Source organism: Xiphophorus hellerii, chromosome 1 (assembly GCF_003331165.1).
Source record: "Xiphophorus hellerii strain 12219 chromosome 1, Xiphophorus_hellerii-4.1, whole genome shotgun sequence".
NCBI classification, from domain to species: domain Eukaryota; kingdom Metazoa; phylum Chordata; class Actinopteri; order Cyprinodontiformes; family Poeciliidae; genus Xiphophorus; species Xiphophorus hellerii.
In genome coordinates this window covers 3,782,544-3,806,862 of record NC_045672.1, presented here as the reverse complement: position 1 = coordinate 3,806,862, position 24,319 = coordinate 3,782,544, and the positions used below count along the sequence as shown (strand labels likewise).

At 41.1% G+C, this 24,319-nt stretch overlaps 1 protein-coding gene and 1 long non-coding RNA gene across 3 annotated transcripts in view; one reads left to right on the top strand and one right to left on the bottom strand.

The window, feature by feature from the left end:
• Window positions 1-24,319, bottom strand: part of LOC116720590 (uncharacterized) — a 957,300-nt gene that overhangs the window by 72,015 nt on the left and 860,966 nt on the right. The gene's annotated exons all lie outside the window — the stretch shown is intronic.
• pim1 (Pim-1 proto-oncogene, serine/threonine kinase) lies at window positions 10,045-21,363 on the top strand. 2 transcript variants are annotated; one of them, XR_004339402.1, is made up of 7 exons: window positions 10,045-10,490; window positions 10,680-10,786; window positions 10,899-10,949; window positions 11,051-11,417; window positions 11,893-12,069; window positions 12,145-13,386; window positions 21,352-21,363. XR_004339402.1 is itself a non-coding variant. In XM_032563807.1 (6 exons), exons 1-6 carry the CDS (start codon window positions 10,409-10,411, stop codon window positions 12,351-12,353), a joined length of 993 nt encoding a protein of 330 aa, XP_032419698.1. In that variant the 5' UTR covers window positions 10,045-10,408; the 3' UTR covers window positions 12,354-13,632. The 2 variants fall into 2 exon arrangements, 1 of the variants encoding a protein (XP_032419698.1); XM_032563807.1 differs by lacking the exon at window positions 21,352-21,363 and having other exon boundaries at window positions 12,145-13,632.

Below are 24,319 nucleotides of genomic sequence, written 5' to 3'. Positions count from 1 at the left end.
AAAAACGTTTCATCATCATACGAGATAAAGATGGAGCCACTTGGCCCTCAACGGATGCTGGAGCCAAAGTTCAAGTCCTAACACGACAGAAGACTGTCCTGACTGCTAAGCATGGTGGTGGTGGCAGCATGCTGAGAGTTTTGTGCATTGCACAAAGGGGATGGAATAGTGAAGTACAAAGAGTTAGAGATCACTGCTAGAGTTTATGAGAGCCTAAAGGCGAATGACCCAATAATTCGGGCAATAGTGATTCCTCTGCAGGAACTTTTAAAGCCCGTCTTGTAAAGGCCAGTTAATTTGAGTTCAGTAAGTTCAAGTTGGCTACCATCACCAGCAGTAGGATGGGAACCTAATCAGAAACCTCAGTTCTTTCCAAGCTGCACTGGAAGAACAATCAAGGGGAGAGAAGAGGAGGGGTGGGTGTCTGGATTTCCTGATATGGGGTTTCCCAGGGAAACAGCTTTGAGCACTTTCTGGGCCATGACATCACCGGCAGCAACACAGAGGTGTTTTGATTCAGCCGGATGAGAGGGAGAAACTGGTGGGAAACCCCCCTCTGCCAGCGCCACGACAACAAAAACTGCTCACCCCTTCTTCCCAGGCCACGATGCAAATCGACTGTAAACATGAGAGGGTGGGAGGGGTAGGAGGAAGAGAGAGCAAAAGAAAGAAAGAAAGAAAGAAAGAAAGAAAGAAAGAAAGAAAGAAAGAAAGAAAGAAAGAAAGAAAGAAAGAAAGAAAGAAAGAAAGAAAGAAAGAAAGAAAGAAAGAAAGAAAGAAAGAAAGGGAAAGTTAAAGCTGAAACTAGAGTGTGGTACATAACAAAACAGAGCGGAGGCAACCTTTAAATGCTTAAGCAGGACTAAACGTTGCCTCCCCCGTGGGGATTTCGTTCAGTGTCCCACAACAGAGGAGGCTATTAATAGGTGGAGTCAGTTCGACCTGCCCCTAACGGGGTGGGTTTTTTTTTTTTTGTCAGTTTGTTTGTTTTTTCTCAGGACATTGCTGAAAATAAAAACAGAACAGCTGATTACCAAACAGAAAGGAAAGCAGAAACTCCCCTCTCTCTCTCGCTCTCTGTCCCTGTGGGAAGTTTGAGATAATCCCACTGGGCGCATTCCTCGGCAGTGACACTGGGTTGTTTGTGACGCCAGTTTAATATGTCACCGCTGCCGGTTTCCCACGTGGATGAATGAGCACGGGCCATGCTCAACAACAACCCCCACCGCCAGCCCTCTCCCCTCCTCAGCCGCCGTGGGAAGGTGACAGCCGAGAGCTTTCTTCCTGGTTCAGCATATTTTCCACAGAGGAACGTAGCCTCAGAGCCCCCACCACCTTCCACTGGTTCTGACAGTAACAGCATTACAGCGGAGGAGCTGGAAATGATGCACCAGGACCAAGTGACAGACCAACACTAATCTGCAAGGAAATGTGAAGCCAAAGGAAAAGAGTGGACCCCTGGTGTTCATGGTGGTTAGGGTTAGGAACCACAGCTAACCAGCAAACACTCGAGACCCCCTCTAAAGACGCCTATAACTACCTATTTTAATCGTTCAAACACCACCTATACCTTAAAATGCATTAAAGGTGACATACGCAAAATCCACTTTTTTAGCCCTTAAATTCATTGTGTGGTGTGCTGGAGCCTCTTGGAGTGCAGAAAAGTTGAAACTAGTCTACCATTGTGGTGTAGATATCTTAATTTGCTGGTAATCTTTTCCAATCTGTCACAGTGGCATTTCTGGAAACTTTTAAAAGGGGGGTAATGGAGTGGCAAGAGGTCTTAGACCTCCTCAGTGAAGGATATGAAAACCCTCCAAATAGAGACAACAAAATGTCCACAAAAAAGTATGTGTAAATGTCCTTTGTCATTTAGTTATTTCATATCTATGTTATTTGTTTGTATTAATTTTTTTTTTTCAGATTTTAGTCTAAAACAACAGAATTTGCAAGGAACTTTCAACTTTTGACATCATTCCTAAATTTTAAATCTGCTGTAAAGGTCAGACAGTTACTCATTATCTCTGCAGTCTCTTTCTGACATTTAATATTTAATTTAAAGACTATAAGAGGTTTTTAGATAAAAAGATAGTTTAGTTTTTATAAGTGGAACTGCTAAACAAGGTCATTGACCTCTGACTAACCAATTTCTACAATCCATTTTTCTTTCTCACAGCAATTTTGTCATCTAAGGTAAAAGGATGTCAAAGTTACAAGAGTACATGTCAAAATGTTCAATTGGGTGTATTAATCTTGGGATTCATGACACTGACCCCAGCATCATGTTTCTGGAGCATTCGACCTCTAAGTGCTTCAGGTAAACAAACAGAACTTTCCCCACGGGTGTGCAGGGGTGTGTGTGTGTGTGCGTGTGTGTGTGGGAGTACCCACACATTAATTTATTGTATGGGTACAATTCCAAAACAAAAATCTCACTTAAGGTTTCAAAGTATCAAAAAGGATTTGGAAGACTTATTCTGTTTGAGGGCTCAGTTCCTTGTGTGTATGGAAACGACGGACAGAGCAAAAATATATAATGCTAAGTGAAGTGAAATAACACCAAACATGCACAACATTAATGATTAGTCTGAACTCTATCAAAAACGTTTCTGCGGATTTTGACTAAACAGGGAGGCTTCTACATGCTTCCTGGATATGTGCCGCTCAAGTTCACAAATGTCAACAACATTTGCGCAAATCCATAACTTGCTCATAATTACAGTCGAATACCATCGAGCTAAGTCTGTCTGCAAGATGGTAATATTTTCTGTTTTTCTGCTTTTCGAGGATAGAGGATAATCCTTTCTGTCAACAGTGTCATTATCCAGACGGAATTCCCGGGATAAAGTAGGAAATGTTATTTCCTATCATCTAAACCCCACAACAGACACATCTGAAGCTGACAACAGCCTCGTCATTGTAACCATTGGCAACCTTGACAGCACCCTGCCTTATTTCACACACCGATTATCTACCACTTCCCCCTTTAACGAGCACAACAATGGCTGTAAACAAACCATAAATAGTCTCTCTTTGATAATCAACTTCTTTAACCGGGGCAAGTGGGGCTAATTCCTCAGAGGAACAGTCTGAGTGGCGCTACACAGGTATGCCAATAACCTCTGACCCTAGACGAGGCCTGTGATGACATGAAAGTTGACCTCTGGTGACCTTAGGGGTAAGCTGCAAACCTTGCGTGGGGGCTTTTCCCAGAAAGGTCGCCGTTTGATGTCAGTCAGAGGGTTTTCTCATGGCCCTGTCGGTCAGTTCTGTTGGTGAGGAGGGGGGCAGGAAGCTACCTGAGGAGAGAGGACCACACCGCAGCAGCTCCGTCTTCCTTTAACTGACCCCTAAAAATAATTTCTCCTTTCCTCCTACCTCCCACACACACACACACACCTACACACACACCCCCCCACACACACACACACGCCCACGCACACCCACACACACACCCACACGCACACACACGTCAGCCTGCAACACATGCGGAAGCTGTCCTTATTTGGAGAGGATTAAAAACACTCTGCAGCTAAATAGGAAGCGTGACAGATGATGTTTCATCGTTTGTTTATTTGTGGGGTTTTAACCCTGAAAGACCCGGGCATAGACAAACTTTTTTTTTTTTTTTTAAAGTTCAACCTTGTATATAATTTTGGAGGAGTACTAGAAACTAGTGTGAATTTGTGTTTTTATAAATATAATAAATATTTTATGTTTTCCTTTGTTTCGAAACCTAAAAACAAAAACAAAATGATTTTTCTTTAAAAAAAAAAACAACAAAACTGCAGCATATATCCAAGTCGGTTTTTTTCACGAAAGGTTACATAAGATCTGTGGCTCTCAACAAGTTTTAATTAGCCGGGACTGAGGGCAGAATTGACTCTCTGGTTTGGAAAGGTTGCTGACCCCTGGGTCAGACGGCGAGGAAGAGGAAGAGTGGCCTGAAAGCTGTACATCAGAGCCACCTCTTACTCTAACTATAAATTCCTTGCTGTCAAATCCAAAGTGGTTCGAAACAACGTCCCTGAGGGCTTCATTGTCTAGCAAGCTGATAGGGGTAAATGACACGGGACGGCTGTGCTTGTGTGAGGGAGGGGATGCTGCTCTTCCTGCTGGGCTGTGGGGCAGCTTTACGACCACCCTGTAATTATGTGCTAATCTTTGTCAATCGTGAAAAAACAGCATGAAGCACCTCACTGTGTTCTAGATCTGCTGCCCTCCCCCCAGCCACCGTCCACTGCGTCCCCAAGACGGACCATATCGGTCCAGCTTGAGAACTCCTTGTCGTTCAAAGAGCTGCTGCAGGAATAGCCGTCGGGTGAAGATATACTTCACTTAAACTCCTGCTGTTTTTCCTGACTGCTGCAGGGTGGGAGCAGGTGGGATTTGCAGCAACAGCTGAAGACGTGATTAACTCGTCATGATGACGTCTGAGCAAAACAAGTTCTCTGAGCCGAGCCAGCTGATTGGACCTGTTAGCTAAGATGAGGACAAAAATACAGAAACATTTTTCACATTCTTTATAGGGGGAGGGCAGGTTAAACACAAAACTCTGATTTATTTATTTAATCTCATCTCCCTTTAGTCTGATCCAGTACATGCAACTGCCTTCAAAATTCAGCAAATTAGTAAGTGGAGTAAATAAAACCCACTGATACAACCTGAACTTAGAAGGTGGTGGGATCAATCTAGAATATTGATAATATCAATATCAAGCCAGTATCAGTATCAGTATCAGTATCAGTATCGTATCGATAATAGTGTGGTACTGATACAATACCGATACCAGCTTGATATCAATATTTCAAGCCGTCAAACGTCATTTTTGTATTGCAGTTTCTCAACTTAACTAAAAAAAGATTTTGGTTTGATTAGTTCTCACATGATGATGATTTTTTACTCTTTATTTAGGTTTTAAAAAAATCACATAAATTTGCTCTGTTTTTCTGATCTTTCTGTTATATGTTATTAAAGTATTTTGTAGACACTCATAAACTCTGTCCAAATTCTGTCCCTGGTTTTAACAAAATAATTCAAAGGAAAAAAAAACACCAAACCATCTGAGGGTCAGAGGTTTGTTGATAAGATCAAACTTAAAAATTAAACATATCTGCAATTTACCAGGACTGTATCGGCATCAGCAACACTGGACATGTATTTACTCAGTATAGAATCGTTACCAAAATATGCAGAAGCCATATCACACACCTCTACTGAACACCCCTTACCTGCAGCCACACATACAATCATATTCAATAACTTAGAATCTGTGTTCATATGAGGCCCATTTGTATCTTTTGAAAATAAGCAGATTTTAAATATAAGATTCATTAAGCCCACGTTCCTGTTTTCTTTAGATAGTGTTTTTTATTGGTCTGATGTAATATTCTAATTTTAAATGGCATTTTTTTAAATTACCTGTAAGTGGAAAATCATCATAATTAACAAAAATAAAGGTTTTCAAACATATAATTAATCTAACCAACGCATTTGACTTATTGATAAAGTCTCTGAAATAAATAGACTTTTCAGTAGTATTTGAATTTATTGAATAGATCTGTAGTAGTGGCAGCGTTATCCTGAGGAATCGTTTTTGTGCTAATCGCTGTAAGGTAGTTGAGACGGGGGTGGAGTTTCGTTTCCAGCAAGTATAACGACCCTGTTAACGAACAGTTTAGATAAAAGAATATTCATTTTCTAGAATGGCCTACTCAAAGTCCAAATCCATATTCAATTGAAACTCTGTTGGAAGACTTGAAATTTAATTTTCCAATTTAACCTGAGTTTGATTTATTTTATATATAAAAAAAAGAATGGGCAAATATATGAATCAGAGGTCACGTTTGAAAAAAACAAACACTTTTTATTATCTTTCTGCTTCACAAACTTGCACCAATTCACACAAAATTTCAATAAAACACGTTGAGGTCTGTGCCCGTAGCGTGACAAAATACAATAAAAGTCTAAGATGCGTGAATACTTTTGCGAGGCACCGTGAAATGAAAAGACATAAAGGGGCTAAATGTAATTTTCACTCAGTTAATGTGTCAGGCAGGAAGTATCGTGACTTTCTGAAGCAGGTTGAGGGTGGAGCGCCAGGTCAAGGACGCCTTGAAAAGGCGCGGAGATAAGAGAAGTTATGGGAAGCTCCAAGTTTGTAGTCAGTAAGGATACAACATTGCATAACTTTACAGTATCAAGATGGGGTGGAACATGTGTTGCTTCAGGTGGATACTGTGTAGCGTCCTCTGCAGAAGATTTACAGCAGCAGAATGAAAGAAATGTTTGTTTCTTCACAGATTTGAATATTAAAAAAAAAAACTTCATTTTTTGCAATCCAAGGGCCGCAGCATTCAAACTTTGACATATCCAAAATGTAAATACCTGTATTTTTTAATAGGTACCAACTACGATGTTTTTCTTATAATGTAATAAAAAAATACAATGTGAAAAGGGAATATCAAAGAACTGTGCATATTTTTCATGCATTTGAATATATAAAAAAAAAACTTCTTGCAATTCGAGAGCAAAAGCATTCCAACTTTGAAATGTAAATACATGCTTTTTTTTTTTTTTTTTTAATAGGTAGCAACCAAGATGTTGTTTTTTATAATAATGTAATAAATAAATAAAAAAAATTGGAAAAATAAATATCAAAGAACTCTGCACATTTTTTGTGAAGAAACATAATCTGGTGTTGTGTAACGTTCCTCTGGTTATGGTTTCTATTTCTCTAGAAAGAGGAAGTAATTCATAGAAATACAGCTGTTGCGCATGTAAACCAAATAATCAGAAAGTGCGCTGCTTATTTTCTACTCATGGTCTCCAGAGTTCCAGCATATTGAAGACGCCACCGTTAACGACAAAGTAGGCAAAAAAAATGTAGAGATGATCAAATGCGTGGCCACGTAGAAATGTCAGTCCTGCTTTCCTGCATGAACCTGCTGCCGTGGCAACCTCAGCAACTGAGACTTCCAGATATTGGTGTGAGCAGCTGGTCCCAAACTAATAATATGCCCTTCTGACAGATGGGGTTGGATTGCTGTCATTCGAACCCCGCTGATCCATGCAGGCAGGAATATCTGGAGCACACACATACACACACACACACACACACACACACGCATGCCCCCCCCAAATAAAAACCCAATGCGGTCACTGGTGACGATTTTACGTCACCGGTCATCTCCGTTTGCACACACCTCTTCAGGGCCTCTGGTTGAACATGAACTCACTTCTGATTGCAACTCCACCTCCGCTTCAACAGGTGGCTGCAGAGGAAATCCTTTTAGGAACACACAACTGTTCAGTGTATTGATAGATGATAAGATATTCATGCAACTTGACAGTTTTCACATTTTTGTCACATCACGACCTGAAACTGTGGCGCATGTGAATGCGAATATTTCAGCAAAATATTCCACATGTGGACGCAAGGAGCTAACTTGGCACAGATGTTTCCTTTTGGCCTGTTTGAAGAAAGAATAAATAAATGAAACAAAAAAAAGAGAACTTCTTAAAAATTCGAGATGGCGGCCATTTTTCCAGATGGTTACCATGGTCGCCAAGTCAAATGTAATATATGATAAATATTTGATGAATATTTGCCAAATTATACATAACTGGATCCACAGATATCATGTTTACTGATACGTTTTGGTTTTGTCAAGATGGCTATCATAGTTGTCATAAAAAATTAATTTTTTGACTAACTGAATATTTCAGACATATCTTTCAAATGCGGATACAAGAATCTAACTCGGCGCTGATGTTGCCGGTTTGATTTCTTTTGAAAATGGAGAAAAATTAAAGAAATAATGATAGCCACTGAAAAATTCAAGATGGCTGACGTGGTCGTCGGGGAAATTTTATTTTTGCTCTACATTTGTCAGTTTCACAGATGAATACTTTTGGTGCCATGTTATACATAATTGGGTCCATATGAATCACATTTAATGATAGTTGTTGGATTTTTCAAGATGGCTGCCATGTTAAGTAAATGTTTGCACTAAAATTGCCCATCAAATTACTGTATTTGGTCTCAACTCCTAAATGGAATTCTAAAATGAATCCTGTGCAAATGTATTCAGTCCACCTGAGTCCAAAACACACAGATAATATTCCACAGAAGCATAATTAGGCGAGGATAACTGGTTTAATAAATCAGATTAAAGGGGCCTTAATACAATTTCCTGAAACTCTTTAGTAATTTTTTTTTTAAACTATGAATGAAACCATGTTGAAAACACTGATGTTTGCTAATAAAAACACACACTGCACAGGAGAGAAAAAGCCAGGATTTAGAATAGATTAATCATGAAATAAGTAAGCACTAAATATTAGGAGATTATCCACGAAAAGGCAGGGATTAAAGAGAGCCTAAACTACTCAGGCAGATCATCCCAAATTTCAATCTGGATTCAGAATCAGCAAGACGCCTCTTTGTCTCAGGACGTCATGCTGGATGCAGAAAGCTCTGAATGTAAACAAAACCTCTGCTGCTTTTTTTTTTTTTTTTTCCTGAAAGGAAAAGAGGGGGAACTAAAGAGGACACAGATTGCTGTGCTTTTGCTCAAAAATGTAACCAAGCAACAACAACAAAAAAAAAACAAAAAAACTTATGAAACATGCAGAGTGGAAATTCCATGTTATTTATTTGCGGCATGCTGAATGCCTCCCAAAAACAAGCCGAGCAGCGCAAGAGATGATTTGCATGTAAGCTCGTTTTCACTTTCGGAAGGTATCTGAGGAATTTGCCCCGGGGGCTTTTTGTTCAAACTCGAGCAAGTTTCATTCCACCTACCCAGAATCACCTGCAGGCATCCAGGGAAACGCTCCACTGGCTTTTCACATTCATTTCATGACGCACGTGGTTGGATGGTAATACTTTTTTTTTAATAGCGTTGTCTTATTCTTTAAACTTTAATAACGCTTTAAGATTCAGATTTCTTTGAGTCTGATTTCGCAAGTTGTACAAATGCACTAAAGGGGGGGGGGGGGGGGGGGGGGGAATCCAAGGAAAACAAAAGGTGAGTTGAAGCAGGAGGCGCGAGCATGCCATTCAGACAATAACATGCGCGGGAAAAGCAGGGTGGAGAGACGAGGAGTGATGAGGGGAGGCAGGAGGGGTGACGGGTAAAAGAAAGGGGAGGGGGGAGGGGGCGGGGTAACTGGAAGTCTTTTTATCTCTAGTTTCCCACATCCTGTGAACGACCCACAAACGCGGCCACCCAATTTGAAAGAATGAGCGGAATGCGCCTTTTCTCCTCCTGCGCCGCTTTGATGCGCGGCGGCGCAGTTTGGGAGAGGGGGAGAGAGGCTCCACGGCAGCCAATAAACTATTTTGTTTCAATGCGAAAGCGATTAGGGTAAATGACGGCTCGAGTAGATGAAACCCGGAATGATGAACTGCTTTCGGGTTGTTTGTGCCTTTTTTTGTGTGAAAACAATTCTCTGCGTCGGCTTGAGTGCAGCTCCAGCAGGAGCAGCCTGCTTCCGATGCAGAAAAAAACGAAATATTACAGAGCAACCTACTCAAAGCCTGAAGCGACTATTATTAATCAAGACTTTAATGTCTCTTTATTTTCAAATAACTTTATTTCAAATAAAAGTTCTGCTGTACGGTCAAAGTTTAAAATTGTTATTGTTATTATTAAACTATTCTATTTATATTAATTTACATTTATAATTAAATAAATATCTAGATGTATTAATGGCACATACAAAATATGAAATAAAGCAATCTAGTGAAACTATTTGTATTTTTTCATGTATTGAAGGAGGCAGAAGCTTTCGGCTTTTGAATTTGCATCTCCCTCCAGCATGAATCCCTAATCACGCATTATTCCAGCCCTTTTTGGCGCGTTTTGATTCCCGCCACGTCTGTCTGGCCCCGTCGGTTACGAGGCTGTCTCTAGTTTCATCCTGTGATTGACGTGCGTGCCTGCGTCCCCATTGGCTCACGGAGGCAAAGGGGGCGGGGCTATCAAAGACGAAGGAGCTTATCGCTACGCCTTCTACTACCGCCTTATAAACGTCCTACCCCCGCTTTTTTGTTTCCAGAAGCCGGTGTCTGGCCGAGGCGTTGGTGTTTCCACTTTTGTGATCCGTCTCGTCGTTACTCCTCTGTTTACATATATCACGGGGAACAACTGCGCTTTCGCGTCGGTTTCCTTTTAAAGAGAACACATCTGTACGTCGAGTTGTTGTTTTTGCCTTTTTATTTTTTTTTACTTTCCTGGACCACAGGCGGATTTTGCCTTCTGTCTGGATGAGAGGATCCTTGCCGCATTTTTTTTGTTCCTGCAACGTGGACACGCAGCCCCAACAAGCAGCGCCGGGAGGCTCCTTCTAACGGAATAAAACATTTACAACCGTGTTCGCCGTGCTGGATTTGATTTAAGGAATGCTGCTGTCCAAGCTGAATTCTCTGGCTCACATCTCCGCCGTGGATATGCCGGCGAAAATGCAGCTGCAAGTTCAGCAAGGTTAGACGCCCTGTTTTTTTGTGTGTGTGTGTGTGTTGGATCCCTCTGCTTTACTGCGCTGTCCATGGAGTGGCGGGGGTTAGAGCAATGGCTGGCCGCCCATTTCTAAAGCTTCGCTTGCTAATTAACAGGGACACGTAGAGCTTTTGGCCCGCTTTGATCTTCATGGGTTATGTTTCTGTGTTACAGTGAAGGAGAAAGAAGCTTTCGAGAAGCTTTATCAGGTCGGCTCCGTGCTGGGGAGCGGCGGCTTCGGCACCGTCTACTCCGGCACGAGGACATCCGACGGAGCTCCGGTTAGTCCACTTTTCACCTTTTATATTTACATATTGTCATTTTAAAATGGCGGTTTTACATATTTTGGTGTTCTATACGTCTTCTAAAGCGGTCTCCTCTTTGCCATGCTAGGTTGCTGTCAAACATGTAGCCAAGGACAGAGTGACCGAGTGGGCAGAACTGGTGAGAAACTATTCATATTATTCCGGTGCTTTTCCTTCTGTCAAATACTTTTTTATTTTTTTTTATCTAATTTTTTTTTTTTTTTTTTTGTCTTTCTTCAGGCCAACGGCTCGCGCGTGCCGCTGGAAATAGTTCTTCTGAAGAAGGTCGGCACTGGCTTCCGCGGCGTCATCAAGATGCTGGACTGGTTCGAGCGGCCCGACAGCTTCATCATAGTCATGGAGAGGCCGGAGACCGTCAAGGATCTGTTCGACTTCATCACCGAGAAAGGCGCCCTGCCCGAGGAGCTGGCGCGGAGCTTCTTCCGCCAGGTGCTGGAGGCGGTGCGGCACTGCCACAGCTGCGGCGTGGTTCACCGGGACATCAAGGACGAGAATATCCTCATTGACCTCCGCACCGGCGAGATGAAGCTCATCGACTTCGGCTCCGGGGCTCTGCTCAAAGACACCGTCTACACTGACTTTGACGGTATGTTGATAAAAAAAAGGAAAAAAAAAAGCTTTTTTGCCCCCTGGATAAAGGTTACATAGTATGTAGACTGGAGAGTCGTGTAGCAGAAATTCCTGGGTTGTGTCATCTTCCTCCGCTCGCTCCAGGGCTGTAGCCTTGTCGCCCCCTATCGGAGGGAAGCGGTATTTTTACAACTCAAAGTTTGTAAACAAAGTCACATGTCTGCTCACTCCCTCCCTCCCGCACGCGCTCCTGTGTAAACACAAACACAGCCAGTCACGCTGCCTGGCAGCTGAGCTCTGATACAGTCTTTATAAAAAAGAAAAAAAACAGGCTTAGCTGGAACTCTTAAAATGCTTTCATTTTCAGTATTATAACAACAACAAAAAATAAAACATTTATTAGCTTAAGGTTGTTGTATATCTTATTTTAATTACATTCTTGTGCTTCTAATATTAATAACCTTTATTGCTTTTTTTTTTTTGTCTAACAGGCACAAGAGTGTACAGTCCACCAGAGTGGATCAAGTATCACCGCTATCACGGCCGCTCAGCCACCGTTTGGTCCCTGGGCGTCCTGCTGTACGACATGGTGTGTGGAGACATCCCGTTTGAACACGATGAGGAGATCACCAAGGCACAGGTTCTGTTCCGGAGGAAGATCTCCACAGGTGAGCGCGTGCACCTCCGCAACGCTCGCACGAGTTGGTGCCGACGGTTGTCTAACCAGCTTTCTCTTCCTGCAGAGTGCCAGCAGCTGATCAAGTGGTGCTTATGCCTGAGGCCTGCTGACCGGCCGTCCCTTGAGGACATCATCAACCACTCGTGGATGCAGAACACGTCGCCGTCGGTGGTGCCCTCCACTGTGCAGACGGAGAAGTCGCCCGCCGAGATCAGGCTACACAGCATTGCCCACGAGCCCGCTGCCTTCATGGCCACCGCCGCGGCCCGGTGACGGGGCTCGCCCAGTCCCAGCCGAACCGAGCTGAACTGAACTGACACGTAAAGGTGAAGACGTGACAAAGCGACCCCGGAGGCCTTCGCCGAGCCTCAGTGCCAGGCGTCCAGGAGGGCGAGCTGAGCGGCACGCGGACAGCCCAAGTTACGCTAGCTCTCGCAGCGCTCCGCTGGTTTTTCTCCAAAAAAACAAGAGCGGAGGCGTCGGAGGCGAGTTCCGAAGACACAAAACAAAGTGCCTTATGTGAGATTGTTTTAGGCAACGGGAGCCTGAAAATACTTGAATTTCTAAACACAAACAAAAGATGATAACAGACTACATTCACTTCCTCTTTACAAGGCTTGTTTTGTTTTCCCCTCTCATAGGCCTAGATCAGTAAAGCCTGTGTAATTTGTTATTATTTTACAACCACTACTATCACCACTACTCCAATGTCATTAGCAACCAGACGACCTCATAGCGCCGGCAGCAACTCGTGTAAACAAAATCAAGAGAAGAAGAAAAAACACTGGACTTACCTCAGTCTGTTTACTTCAACATCCACCTCCCTCCTCCTCCTCCCCCTCCTCCTCCTCTTCTACTTCCTGTGTTGTACTGTATACAAACACAGGGCTTAACTCAAAGTGTTGAGTCTCTTCAACCTGAATGCACACGACAATGCAACGCAACACACACACACCGAGATACGAACATCTTCTGCTCTTTAAACGCTGGGATTTTTTTTCAAAAGAAAGAAAAAATGTGCCTCACACAGGTCTTAAAAATTCGTTGGGGACAAAAAAGAAATGTAAATAAGATATTTATTATTGGTGTGACAGCTCTCCCATGCCTAATGAGCTTTTTTTTTTTCATGGCAGAATTTATTTATTTATTTATGAGAGAATTTCGGCTGTCTATGAATGTATATGTTTCATTCCACAGTCACTGAAGGGCCCACGAATTATTTAAGAGAATATGGAGTTTGGGTTTTTTTTGACCATATTTATTATGGCTTGAAATATTCAAAGAGCAGATGTGTGTGTGTGTGTGTGTAAATAAAGTGTAAATAATGCTGAAAAGCACTTCCATTTTTAATGTATGTAAACATTCAATGTCTACTGATGGTAACCAGTGTCCACCACACGCTGGTGTTTGAGTGAATGGGGTGTGTGTGTGTGTGTGTGTATGAGAAAACTTGGATTGTTTTTTTGTTTTTTTCACCCACTTGATTTAGAATTGTAAATTATGTTAGAAGCTATTTTTATATGGTTTCAATAAATATTTTTTTTAACTACGACTGTCGACTCCTCTGCATCATTTCTTAACTGTCGCCACACGCGGGCTGTGTTTGTTGTGAACGCCCACACGAGTTTAGTAGGTTAGAAGGTTATACAACTTCCTGTTTGACACTTTTGTCAAAAAACAGTCAATGCGGGAAGCTGACGGGGAGATAAGAGGTGGCAGATGGCGGCAAAAAAAGGCCCGGAGTGTTTATGAAGTCGCAGAGATGTGAAAACAAACTTTATTACAGGGTTTGTTGACACTGAGGTGTAAAAACCAGCTTCAGTGTCTTGAGCTTCTTCATTCAGTGGTGTGCTCCTGACTTTGTTGCACACTTTCTCTGCATTCCTTGGTTTTGCCTCATAAACAATATTTGATTTCACCCTACAAGTTCTCTGGAATAACCAGTTAATTATGCAACTAGAGTCCCATTCTCACATCCCTTCCTGTAAATCAAGTCAAGCTTATTTGTCTAGCGGATTTCAGCAACAACACAGTTCAAAGAGCTTTACATAATGAATAACCAATTATGTCGGGAATAGCAAACAAGCAACATTACATTTTGTCAAATGCCATCGTCAAGCTAATGCACATCAAATATATTGATCGATGTTCCAGTTATTGTTAATCAAAGGAAACTCTAAACATGTGGGTTTCAGTCTGGTTCCACAGGAACTCAGTGTTTCACCTGCTTTGCAGTTTTCTGGAAGTTTGGGTTCAGAGTCACATGGTGATATTATAATGTAGACCTTTGTTTCATCTGCGTAGTTATGATAGTTAATCTTAATTGTTACAATCCAAACCAGCAGCAGATATTAAAATAGAAGGGGCCCCGGGACTGAACCTTGGGGTTCCCCACATGCGACTAATGTCTGTTCCAATGTAGAAGTCACTGTTCTTTAGGCAAGACTCAAACCAGTCTAGTAGAAAAAATCTGCCCTGCACAAAGTCAACCAGTTTCTCTTTGAAGTAGACCTGAAATGCAGACGAAACGTGAAAAAATAAAAAGAATGTTAAAAAGTAGGAAGGTTGTGTTTAACCAAAACCAAAGTGTCCACCTAATAATCTAATTAATTAAAAGCAGTAAATAAAGCACATATGGTTGAAGTCATTGTCTTGTGTAAGCAATGATCTCCTCCAGCCAGGCACCAATTAAACAAAATGGGGTCAGCATCATAGAGCGCCATCTCCAGGTCAAACGTTTCTGTTTAGTCTGCTTCACCCGCGACCCAATCCCAGGTTACCTGAAAGATTATGGACAGATCAGGTCAACATCAGGATTTAGCCCAGAATTTCCTGATCAGTCTGTTAATGCGCACCACAAAAATAAAACACATTTGCTAACAAAGACCTCAAACTTTTGAACCTTTTGGAGGATTCAGAGAGATTTATTTTGTAGAAAATTTGGATTCACTAAACAAGTGTCTCTGTCAGAACCATTGATCAGATCTGTGCAGCTGAAAACAGTCATGACAATTATTTTTGAACTTTGAAAAAATCTGTGGAGCTTGTAGTGTACATAAGCCCTACAATAAATTATGCTCGTGTATATTTTGTAAATCAGACAGTATTATTTATACGCATGTGCAATTAAACTGAATTAAACTATTTCTCAATCTAACATGCATCATTTTGCTTCTAAATCGGATGATCAGTTATTTCACATTTTTAACAGACTAGAGGTTAAATGTACACCAGGGATGTGCTCTGGTCAAAAAAGTGGCATTCTGATTTTTTTTTTATTTGAGTGTAATATGTGGCTGGCAATTCAATGGACCACACAAAGGGCTTTTTCTTAAATACTTGAGCACCTGTCGCCCAGAGATGCAACGTGTCACCCAAAGACTGAGAGAAAATCAGCAAACTGGAAAATTACTGAAACTAATTTGTATTTACATATATTCTAAACTAATTTATATGTATTTATCCCCACAGCCATCAGAACACATAACTAACTGTCTAATGACCTGGTCGATTGTACTGTACTGTTTGTTGTATGTTGCATATCTGGTACTTTATAGTATCTTGCTTTTATAATGTACTTTTATTATGTTTCTGCTGCTTGGACAAAATTTCTTGAATCTTAAAGTTTTTTAATGGCAAGAAACCAAACTTACAAAAACATAACAATGTACAACGTGTGACAAACAATCTACTTCTACTGACCAGAACACAAAGGTCAGGAAAATGAGAACATTGACCAAATAATAATAATTCAACCTGTCATGCTCTACAAGCTCTAAGATCTTTAGCAGATTATTTTTGTCAAACCTCCATGCGGAAAACTTCGTCTTTCTCTGATTTATAGTCGTCTGTACAGGAAGGGGAACCAGAGGGCAGGCAGAAAAAAAGATTTTTTGTTCCTGTTCAGTGGACACCTGCTGTCCTTCACTCTCACTGAGAGAGACCACAAAAGTGGTCCAACCTTTGATTCTGAAGACGTCAGCCATTCAAGTCACACAGAGACACCAAACCTCCTTCTCTTAAGTCTGGGATTATTGGCAGAGAGTCCTTTGAGTTGGCCTTGGGGGTCAGGTCATCTCTCTCAGTACAGGTATGTCACAGTCCAGGCAGCAGGTTTCTCTCTGGGATGGCAGCAATGAGAAGTAAAAAAACAACAAAAAGCAAAATTTTTCAAGCTGGCACATTGGGTGGTAGCATGATGGCGTTCCTCTGTGATGTTAGTCCTGATTTGTTCTTCTTGTTGACGTTTGTTTATAGCTTCTTTGGTCGAGGCGTTGCATGTTTGGACAATTATTTCCTTTGGATTGTGGATGCCTTTTTTTTTTTTTAGAAACATTCAGACAGTTGCTATGATGCAAAAATGTGGCAACAATGCATTGTTTTAGCATCCTCCAAGGTCAAATAATACCTGACCCCAAATCCCAGAGGAGTTGGAAAAAAAGAGTAAATATTGAGTAAATATGGTATTTTACTACCCTTTGGGATAAACAAAATATTTTTTAAATCTTGGGGGTTTCTTATGCTGGAGACGCGTATAACATCTGGAAGTATGCAAAAAGTTCATGTCAGGTTATTGTTTTCTCTGTGGGTCAGTTGGTCTGGGTGACATAATGCCCAGTGTGGTATCTGCGGTGGAGCTTTGTGGCATTACACCAGTTCTGCAGGCCGTTTATATTTTTGTGTGAGAAAAATAAAAGAGGTTACTCGAGTGTTTCCTTTTGATGCATTAAATAACTATATATTTTAAAAAAAATATTTCTCTGCTTTTCTCTAGCCTAAAAACAAAGAATTTCAACAATCCAAGCAGTGCATGATCATTCTCTGCCATTTTGAAAGATGACTCAACTGCACGTCTTCCTCAAGCCTCCAAACAGGCTGCAGATTTTCACACGGGTTAATCTGGACACCAGGGTGGTGATGTTGACCGGCAGGCTGTGACCCATCAGGGCTCCTGTTGTCTTGGCTTGATAAGAGTTGTGGCTTTAATCAGTTGTGAGGGTCCTTAAGAGGGCCAGGGGGGGGGGCCGGTTCCTGGACTCGGAGACAGCGCTGGACCCCACCTACAGCCAGGAAAAGATTTACAGCTGCATCAAATGAGGCTGGGTGGAAAAAAAACAAAAACTGATCCCATCAGTCCCAGTTAGTGTCTGTCAGGATGGGACAATGTGTGTTTTTACCTGCTGGGGTCTGAGGAGATGGAGGGGCAAGCAGGGTAATAAAAAGGTGGACAAGAGTCCATGAGTTAACAAACTGCTTCAGCAACCTTAAGAAAACGCTTTTATTTGTATCACAAGAAAACAGCACTCATTCAGGAAGGCTAATATTTTGTGAAATATTCTGAGATGCTTGGATATACAGTATAATTCTATCTGAGCATCTACGTGATGTACCAGTAGACTCGGTTCGACTGGGGACCAAAGTGGCAACATTTGTTACTTTTTCAGCTGCTGCGTTTCACTTTCACACTGCACCGTCTCAAACCAAACCCTTCGAAGGACTTGTTCCCCTGTTAGCCTGTGGGGGCGCTGCACCAGGAACAACTGAAGGAAACAACACAAAAACCTCTGAAGAAGACACTGAGCCACAAAATGCAAACAAAAATGGAGTGGCGACAGATTTGAGCAGTTGTAGGATTTCTCTTTTGTCTTTGGTAAACGACCACGAGCCATTTCTCCAGCTCACACTAGCACATTTGTTTTTTTTTTTTGGGGGGGGGGGGGGGGGGGGGGGGGGTTACCCAGAATGCCTTGCACTATCATCTGATTCCTGCTTTTGGACCACCATCTACAATAACTCTTTGAATATTTTTTTTAATAAGTATCAGTTACAACATTTAATTTCTGTTTGTGGTCAATAAAGTATTTCTGAATAGAATTGAAACAAATTGAATAAAAAGACAGAAAAACACCAGTGGATCCTAACAAATTAAGATGATTTGCTTCTAGTGTCGCTTGGACGTTAATGAGCTGTAAATGAGTTGCTATGACAATGCTGTTGTGTCTTTGCACCATTTACATAGAGTTTGATTTTTGACCTAACCCATGGCAAAAGCGTTTCCTGTTCACTTTGTGCTTTTTAAGAACGACAGGACACCGACGAGCAAAAAAAAGCTACAATTTAAGAAAGTCTGTATTTTTGCGTGAATTAAAAAGCAATCTTCCACTTATCTACTTTTAGCAGGAACAGACAATTACGTCCTGAGAAAACGTCTCAGTAATGTTTGTTTTATGACGCAGAATTTCTGAAGAAAGCAGGTAATGCCTCAGGGCCTTTCTAATGCTTCCCCCCCATTGTGTCCTAAATTACTAACCAAGTAAAGCTGCAAGCTCAAAACTCGCACGGAAACCTCTAATCTGTGGTTTATCAGTTCTGTTTGGTCTCACATCAGCTCATGCAAAGCGTTCAGTCCGTACGTCGGCCCGCGTCCCTTCCAATACAAAAGTCTCTGCGTGGATATTGGAATCGGTTAAATATAAACAGAGATCACACACACAGCAAAAAATGCAAGCTAAAAATAAAATCCCATCTTTAGCATGAAAACGAAAGGTTGAATCTTTTGATCTGCTGCAGTTTTCTTTTGTCAAAGTAGTGAAAAAAAACACGCAGACACACACAGCATTTCTCTGAAAGAGACCACATCTAGCTGAAGAGCACACATTTCCACGAATGACACCGCTGATGGCTTCCCCTGTCATTCTGAGAACCGCCTGCTTATTGGGTGCCTGCGCGTCAGCTAGCGCCGCTCTCAACATCTGAAAATTGCCGCCAAAAGAAGAGAGTTCTGCTTTCCTCACCGAGCAGGTCAGTGGACTGCATGGTGGACATTGAACAAACATTCATCCTCCTTGGTTTAGCGTGATGGAGCACAGAGCAGAAAAATGATCCAAACCATCATCTATTAAAGTCAGTTTTTAGGTTTTGTAATAGATTCTTGATTGGATTTAGATCTGGACTTTGACTGGACCATTGGAACACATTAATACTAAGTGGCGGCACTCGATTTAGATTTTTTTTTTTAAATCGTATTAATTGCTGGGTCTGCAGTTAATTCATCACAATTAGTGACATTTTAGTCAAAAACAATATATCTCAAAATAAACAATTCAAAAACCACTTTTGCTGTGAGAGTATTGAATAGATTGACAAATGAGCTCAACAACAAAGATACTGATTGTTTTTAATTTGTTGTTTACTCTACAATCAGACATTAGTGATGTGGTCATTAGTGCTGGGAAGGTCTGTGCTGATGCAGCATGTTTAGCGTTGAGATGCTACGCTAGGCTAACTCCTTCAGCACAGTTTGAACACAACGCTAATCTTTCCTGGCGTCCCATCATTCTTTTTTTTTTTGAAACAGAATTGAACCCCCATGGCTCCGTCTTCCTTCGCTGTCTGTCACTTGTGCGTCAGATTTACAGATCTTCCAGTAGTGCACAATTAATTGTGTTAAAATTTTTAACATGTTGAAATCTGTGTTGTTAATGAATCAAAATGAATTATGTTAAAGTCCTGGCCCTAGTGAATGTGATTCAGGTTTTTTTGTTTTTTGTTTTGGCTATGTCTCTCAAACATTTGCACCTCTGGACATAAAACTGTTACCCATTATTCTTTGGATAGACAGCAAATGTGAACAACCTTCCCTCTCTTTGCATGATGCTGCCACTGCCATGTTTCATCTTGGGGATGCAGTGATCAGTTAGTTTTATTCCACACAGCCTTTTGCATGCATTCCACGTTTAATGGGTTCCTACAGGACTTCTTCTGGGTAGAACAGCAGAAGTCTTGTTACTAGCTAACTTGTGTTTTTTTCCCTTCTAATTTTTTTTAAATTCTAAAACCAGTCTGACCTCATTGAGTCAGCAACGTGAGCGACCAACATCTCTAAATATCTTCCTATTTCTTCAAAATGTCAGGCCAGTTTATCCAAAAATGTTCTCGGCGTCTGCATGCAACACCTCTTCTGTGGTATTGTTCGTTTAAAGGACTATCAAATGCAAATCCCACTGAGTTAGAAACAGAGCAGGCTGCCGGGTATTTGCATGGTGAGTCATTGTGGCCCTGCAGAGTTCATCTGACTGCCTCGGTCCGGCACTGAGTCACCGCAAAGCCCGGGTCTGCAGAGTGAGCTAGCTTTCACATCTACACAGCAGCACTATGTTTAGAGAAAGACACTTTCGATAACACGTTTTTTTTTTTTTTCTTATCCACAAGAAGACCCCATGTGTGATAATGAGTCAGTGAGTGTCATTTCTTCTAAACGCAGCTCAGTGGCAGGAACGCCACTGGCCCACTCGCGGCCGAAAGCTGATTGGCTCGTCTTCGGCTCGTTCCCGTAAGTCGAGTGCCGCGGCCTCGTTTGTGTGATAGAGAAACAGAAATCAGAAGGGTTGCGTAATCGGCCCCCTGCTCCTGTTCCACTTGCTGGACGCAGATCTCTTGGCTAATGCTGCCAGGAACTTCCGCTCAGTCTCTCTGTCACTGTCTCCATCTGTACAGGCCTGTCTTCTCCTTATCTGCCAGATATAGATGCAGGCACACACATTCCTGTTCACACTTACAGGAAGGATGAACCGGAATTCATGGGCGCGCTGGTTAGGCCTGTTACTGATGCTTTTGAGAAACGCAAACAATTTAGATTTATCAGCCATAAAATGTGGTCAAAGTGTTATGCTTTAAAGAATATATCAGATAACAACCTGCACGGATATTTTTGAGGCAGTTCCAACTTTACAGCTTTAAAGTTAATAATTTATGTTTAAATGAATCCATATTGATTAAGAGAAAAGATTACAAGCTGAATGGCATTGAATCAACTTAATTTGTAAATAAAGTCTTCTAAGTATTAACCTCTGGACTTATTTTAAGTTTTAATTACATCATTGCCTATATCCAGTCAGAATAGTCCATGCAAACAGTGGCGTTAATCGTTTTAAAAAGTCTGAGTAAATATCACAGGTGGATCTCAAGACACCACCGGTCCCACTGGGGCTCTTTGATTGGATGAGGCGGTAATGAACTGAACGTTTGTAGAAACAGAGGTTAGCTTTCCCAGGAGCGTCAAGCTAATGGCATGTTAAAGTAGATTTCTGCCATGTTACAGCAGCTTCAGTCTGTTGTAACTGTAGTAAAGGAGTTCATCACTTTCGTTGGATATGCGTAACATCTCCCCCCTTAACCTGTTTCACATGTAGCAAATATTTCAACTCACTGTAGATTATCACTGTCATATGTTTCCATGTGACAAGACACTGATTTTAGAACAGACATGTAGGTGTGTGTGTGTGTGTGTGTGTATTGTCCTGCATGTTGTGTGGATTGGTGGGAACAGGCCCACCACCATTGTGTGGTATTAATGTCTAGTGCATCCAGGGCCGGCCCAACGCATAAGCAAACTAAGCAGCCGCTTAGGGCCCAAGGGCCACCAAGGGGCCCACTCAGTGGAGCTGATTTTGTTTTGTTTTGTTTTTTTAGTAATAATTTCTATGTCATTATAATAACAAAAACACACAATTTCATCATGAAGTGATTGTTTTTTTACAATAATATATATTTGATGATGCATGTAGAAATCTAGAGGCCCCTGGTGGCCACGGTAGGTCAGGTGCGCTTTGCCGGTAATTTGAAATCCAAACGTCCAAAGCTCCAGTAGAAGATAAGTTAGCAAAACAATGTCTAAAAAAAGGACTTATCCTTCAGGGAGAAAGAAGAGAGGAAGAATAGAAAAAAACCAAGATAAAGGTTTGTCTTCATATGTCTTGGTAATGTAATGTTTATAAAAAAGATTTGTGAAACTGTTAATAGAAAGTTAGCTTTATAGCGACGGTTCAGTTCAACAGCCAAACATTTATGCTGCGTCTTTGTGTGAAGCTGAGTTTAAACTTGAAATGAGTTGATTCTCCTGCTTGGCTCTGTATATTTCTGAGGTCTTTTGGCTTCAAAACGTTATGTTTGATAACGTTTGATATCAATAAATACAACTTCTCAATGTTTGATATTGTCTAGCAAAATGTTTTCCATCAGGCTACATGGCTACTGCATTAATATATCAATGAGATGTTCTAAGCTAACAATATTTTTACATCAACTTCTAAGTTATGTAAAACTTCTGTTACAATCATTTGAAGTGCTCAGAATCAACCCGGTACTGGTCCACATTCTCAGGGGAGAAAATCTCACCTGGTGTAAAAGAAATTTGTAGTTATTGGAGTTATGCTTAAGAGAAATTAATTTAACATAGAATGTCATGAATATGTGTGCAGGGCTGCAACGATTGCAGTTTTCTGGCCGATCCAAAGTTACCGATCTTTAAAAAGCCTGACCTGCCGATTTTGAGTTTGTCTGAAATGTCGCTAAATGTAGCAAGAAAGTCGCTGAGCTGGCAGCAGTGGGGTGAATATTGTTAATTGTAAATGTGCAGACATGACCTGGTGGGCCGGTCTGTCAGTCAAACCTCTCAATGTAGAGCAGAAGAGGACAGGAGCTGATTTTTAAACCTTTGCTGACAAAAATAAGATCAGGGGATAAGATGGGCGCCCAGAAATCAACTGGTTGATAAATGTATCCTATATTATACATGTATAGAATATAATGTAAACAGCGCTATCAGAGATGCAATAAGTTCATAGCAGGTGTGCGAATGATCTAATATTCTAACTGTTGATTTCAGCCGGTCACATTGTTAGCAGAAATAGAGGGCCCCAAAACCAAATTTCACTTAGGGCCCCATGGAGTCTTGGTCCGGCCCTGAGTGCACCAATAAGACTTTATGGATGTACTAATATGGCCCTTTACTGAGCATTCGCTAATCAAATAAAGGTTTCATGAATCACAAAATTCATGTTGTGCGTTTAGTGTAGAATAATTTAGTTCATGTTTGAAGAGTCTGAGCATTGAAAGTTTTAAGCTAGGGCAAATTAAAGATACTCAAGATAGTAAACAATTAGATGGAATTTCCCTTAAGCCAAATCAGAAGTCAACATCAGCTCTGTAATATTTATGCCTGATGTCACGTTGGTTTATGGTAAACTTTGTCAAAAGAACATATTTCAATAATGTACGACGCTTACAGATATTGTATGCCAACCATTTTTCTTGAAAATAAAGTTTTCTTTAAAGAAAAAGTATGAGTCATATAGGTGAGCAGCCAGGGCATGCTAGTTGTTAGCCTATTGAAGGCTAATAGCTAGCATGTTCAAGGCTAATGTTAACTTATCAATGCTAATGGAAAGCAGAGGAATTATGCAATCCAGTAGGGGACCAGCTTAGGAATGTTAGTTGTTAGCCTCTCCAAGGCTAATGCTAACCTATCCAATTTTAATGTTTGCCTGTACATGCTAATGGACAGCAGAGGAAGTAGGCAATCCAGTAATTTACCAGCCTTTTCCAAAGCTAATGTGAGTAGTATTCTTTTCATTTGCTAGCATCAATGGCTCAGGAAGCGGTGCTGGAGTGTCATTAATCAGTAGCTAGCTTTGGAATGGATAAAACATCCTGTGACAAGGAAGCAGCCACTGGGAACGCAATAGTCTTAATCTTAGCACTAATACCACACCATACACCACAACCAAGAGCTAAGTCTAATATTAAGGCTGACTGCATTTATTAAAAATAATTAGTTATATCGAACAACTCGATTCAATGACAGTTCAGAGTAGCAGACAAATATTTCCAATTTCTTCTCTGATGCACCAGAACTTTTCTGTTTCTTCTAAGTTTCTACATATCTGAGAAGTGAGTATGATGCTATCACAACTTCCAAATAAGTTAAAAGACTTTAGAAACATACCAGAAATGGTATATACGTAGTCGAATCAGATAATGCATAACAAAAAATAAACATCTACTGCAGGGCTTCACCTTTTTCCTTCATATGTGCAACAGTGGGGCTTTTAGGGAAGCAGTTATTCAACAGAGCAGCATTAGATGGGTCAGTGGCATTGTTTTCCAGTAACCCTGGTTTAAAAATCAAGATTTATGAACCATGCATAAATCTTGCATGGTTTATGCAGATTTCTGCATAAATCTTTGCATAGATTTGAGGAACACAGTGTTCCTCAAAGCTTGTCTGAAATATCCAAGTGATTCATATCTAAGCTTTAATGTCCAAAAATAAAGTAAAAGCCTGTCTCCATGTTGAAAAGAACAAACTGAATTGCCACAATCCTCAGCAAGCTGCCAGTTCAAATAAAAAGCATCAGCTTCCTCCATAATTTCTCTCTCAGCAAAGTCGGTTCAACCGA

Coding starts and splice junctions, on each gene's coding strand:
- pim1 (XM_032563807.1), top strand. CDS start 10,409: ATGCTGCTGTCCAAGCTGAATTCTCTGGCTCACATCTCCGCCGTGGAT. Junction 10,491..10,679: donor GCAGCTGCAAGTTCAGCAAG/GTTAGACGCCCT, acceptor TCTGTGTTACAG/TGAAGGAGAAAGAAGCTTTC. Junction 11,418..11,892: donor CGTCTACACTGACTTTGACG/GTATGTTGATAA, acceptor TTTGTCTAACAG/GCACAAGAGTGTACAGTCCA.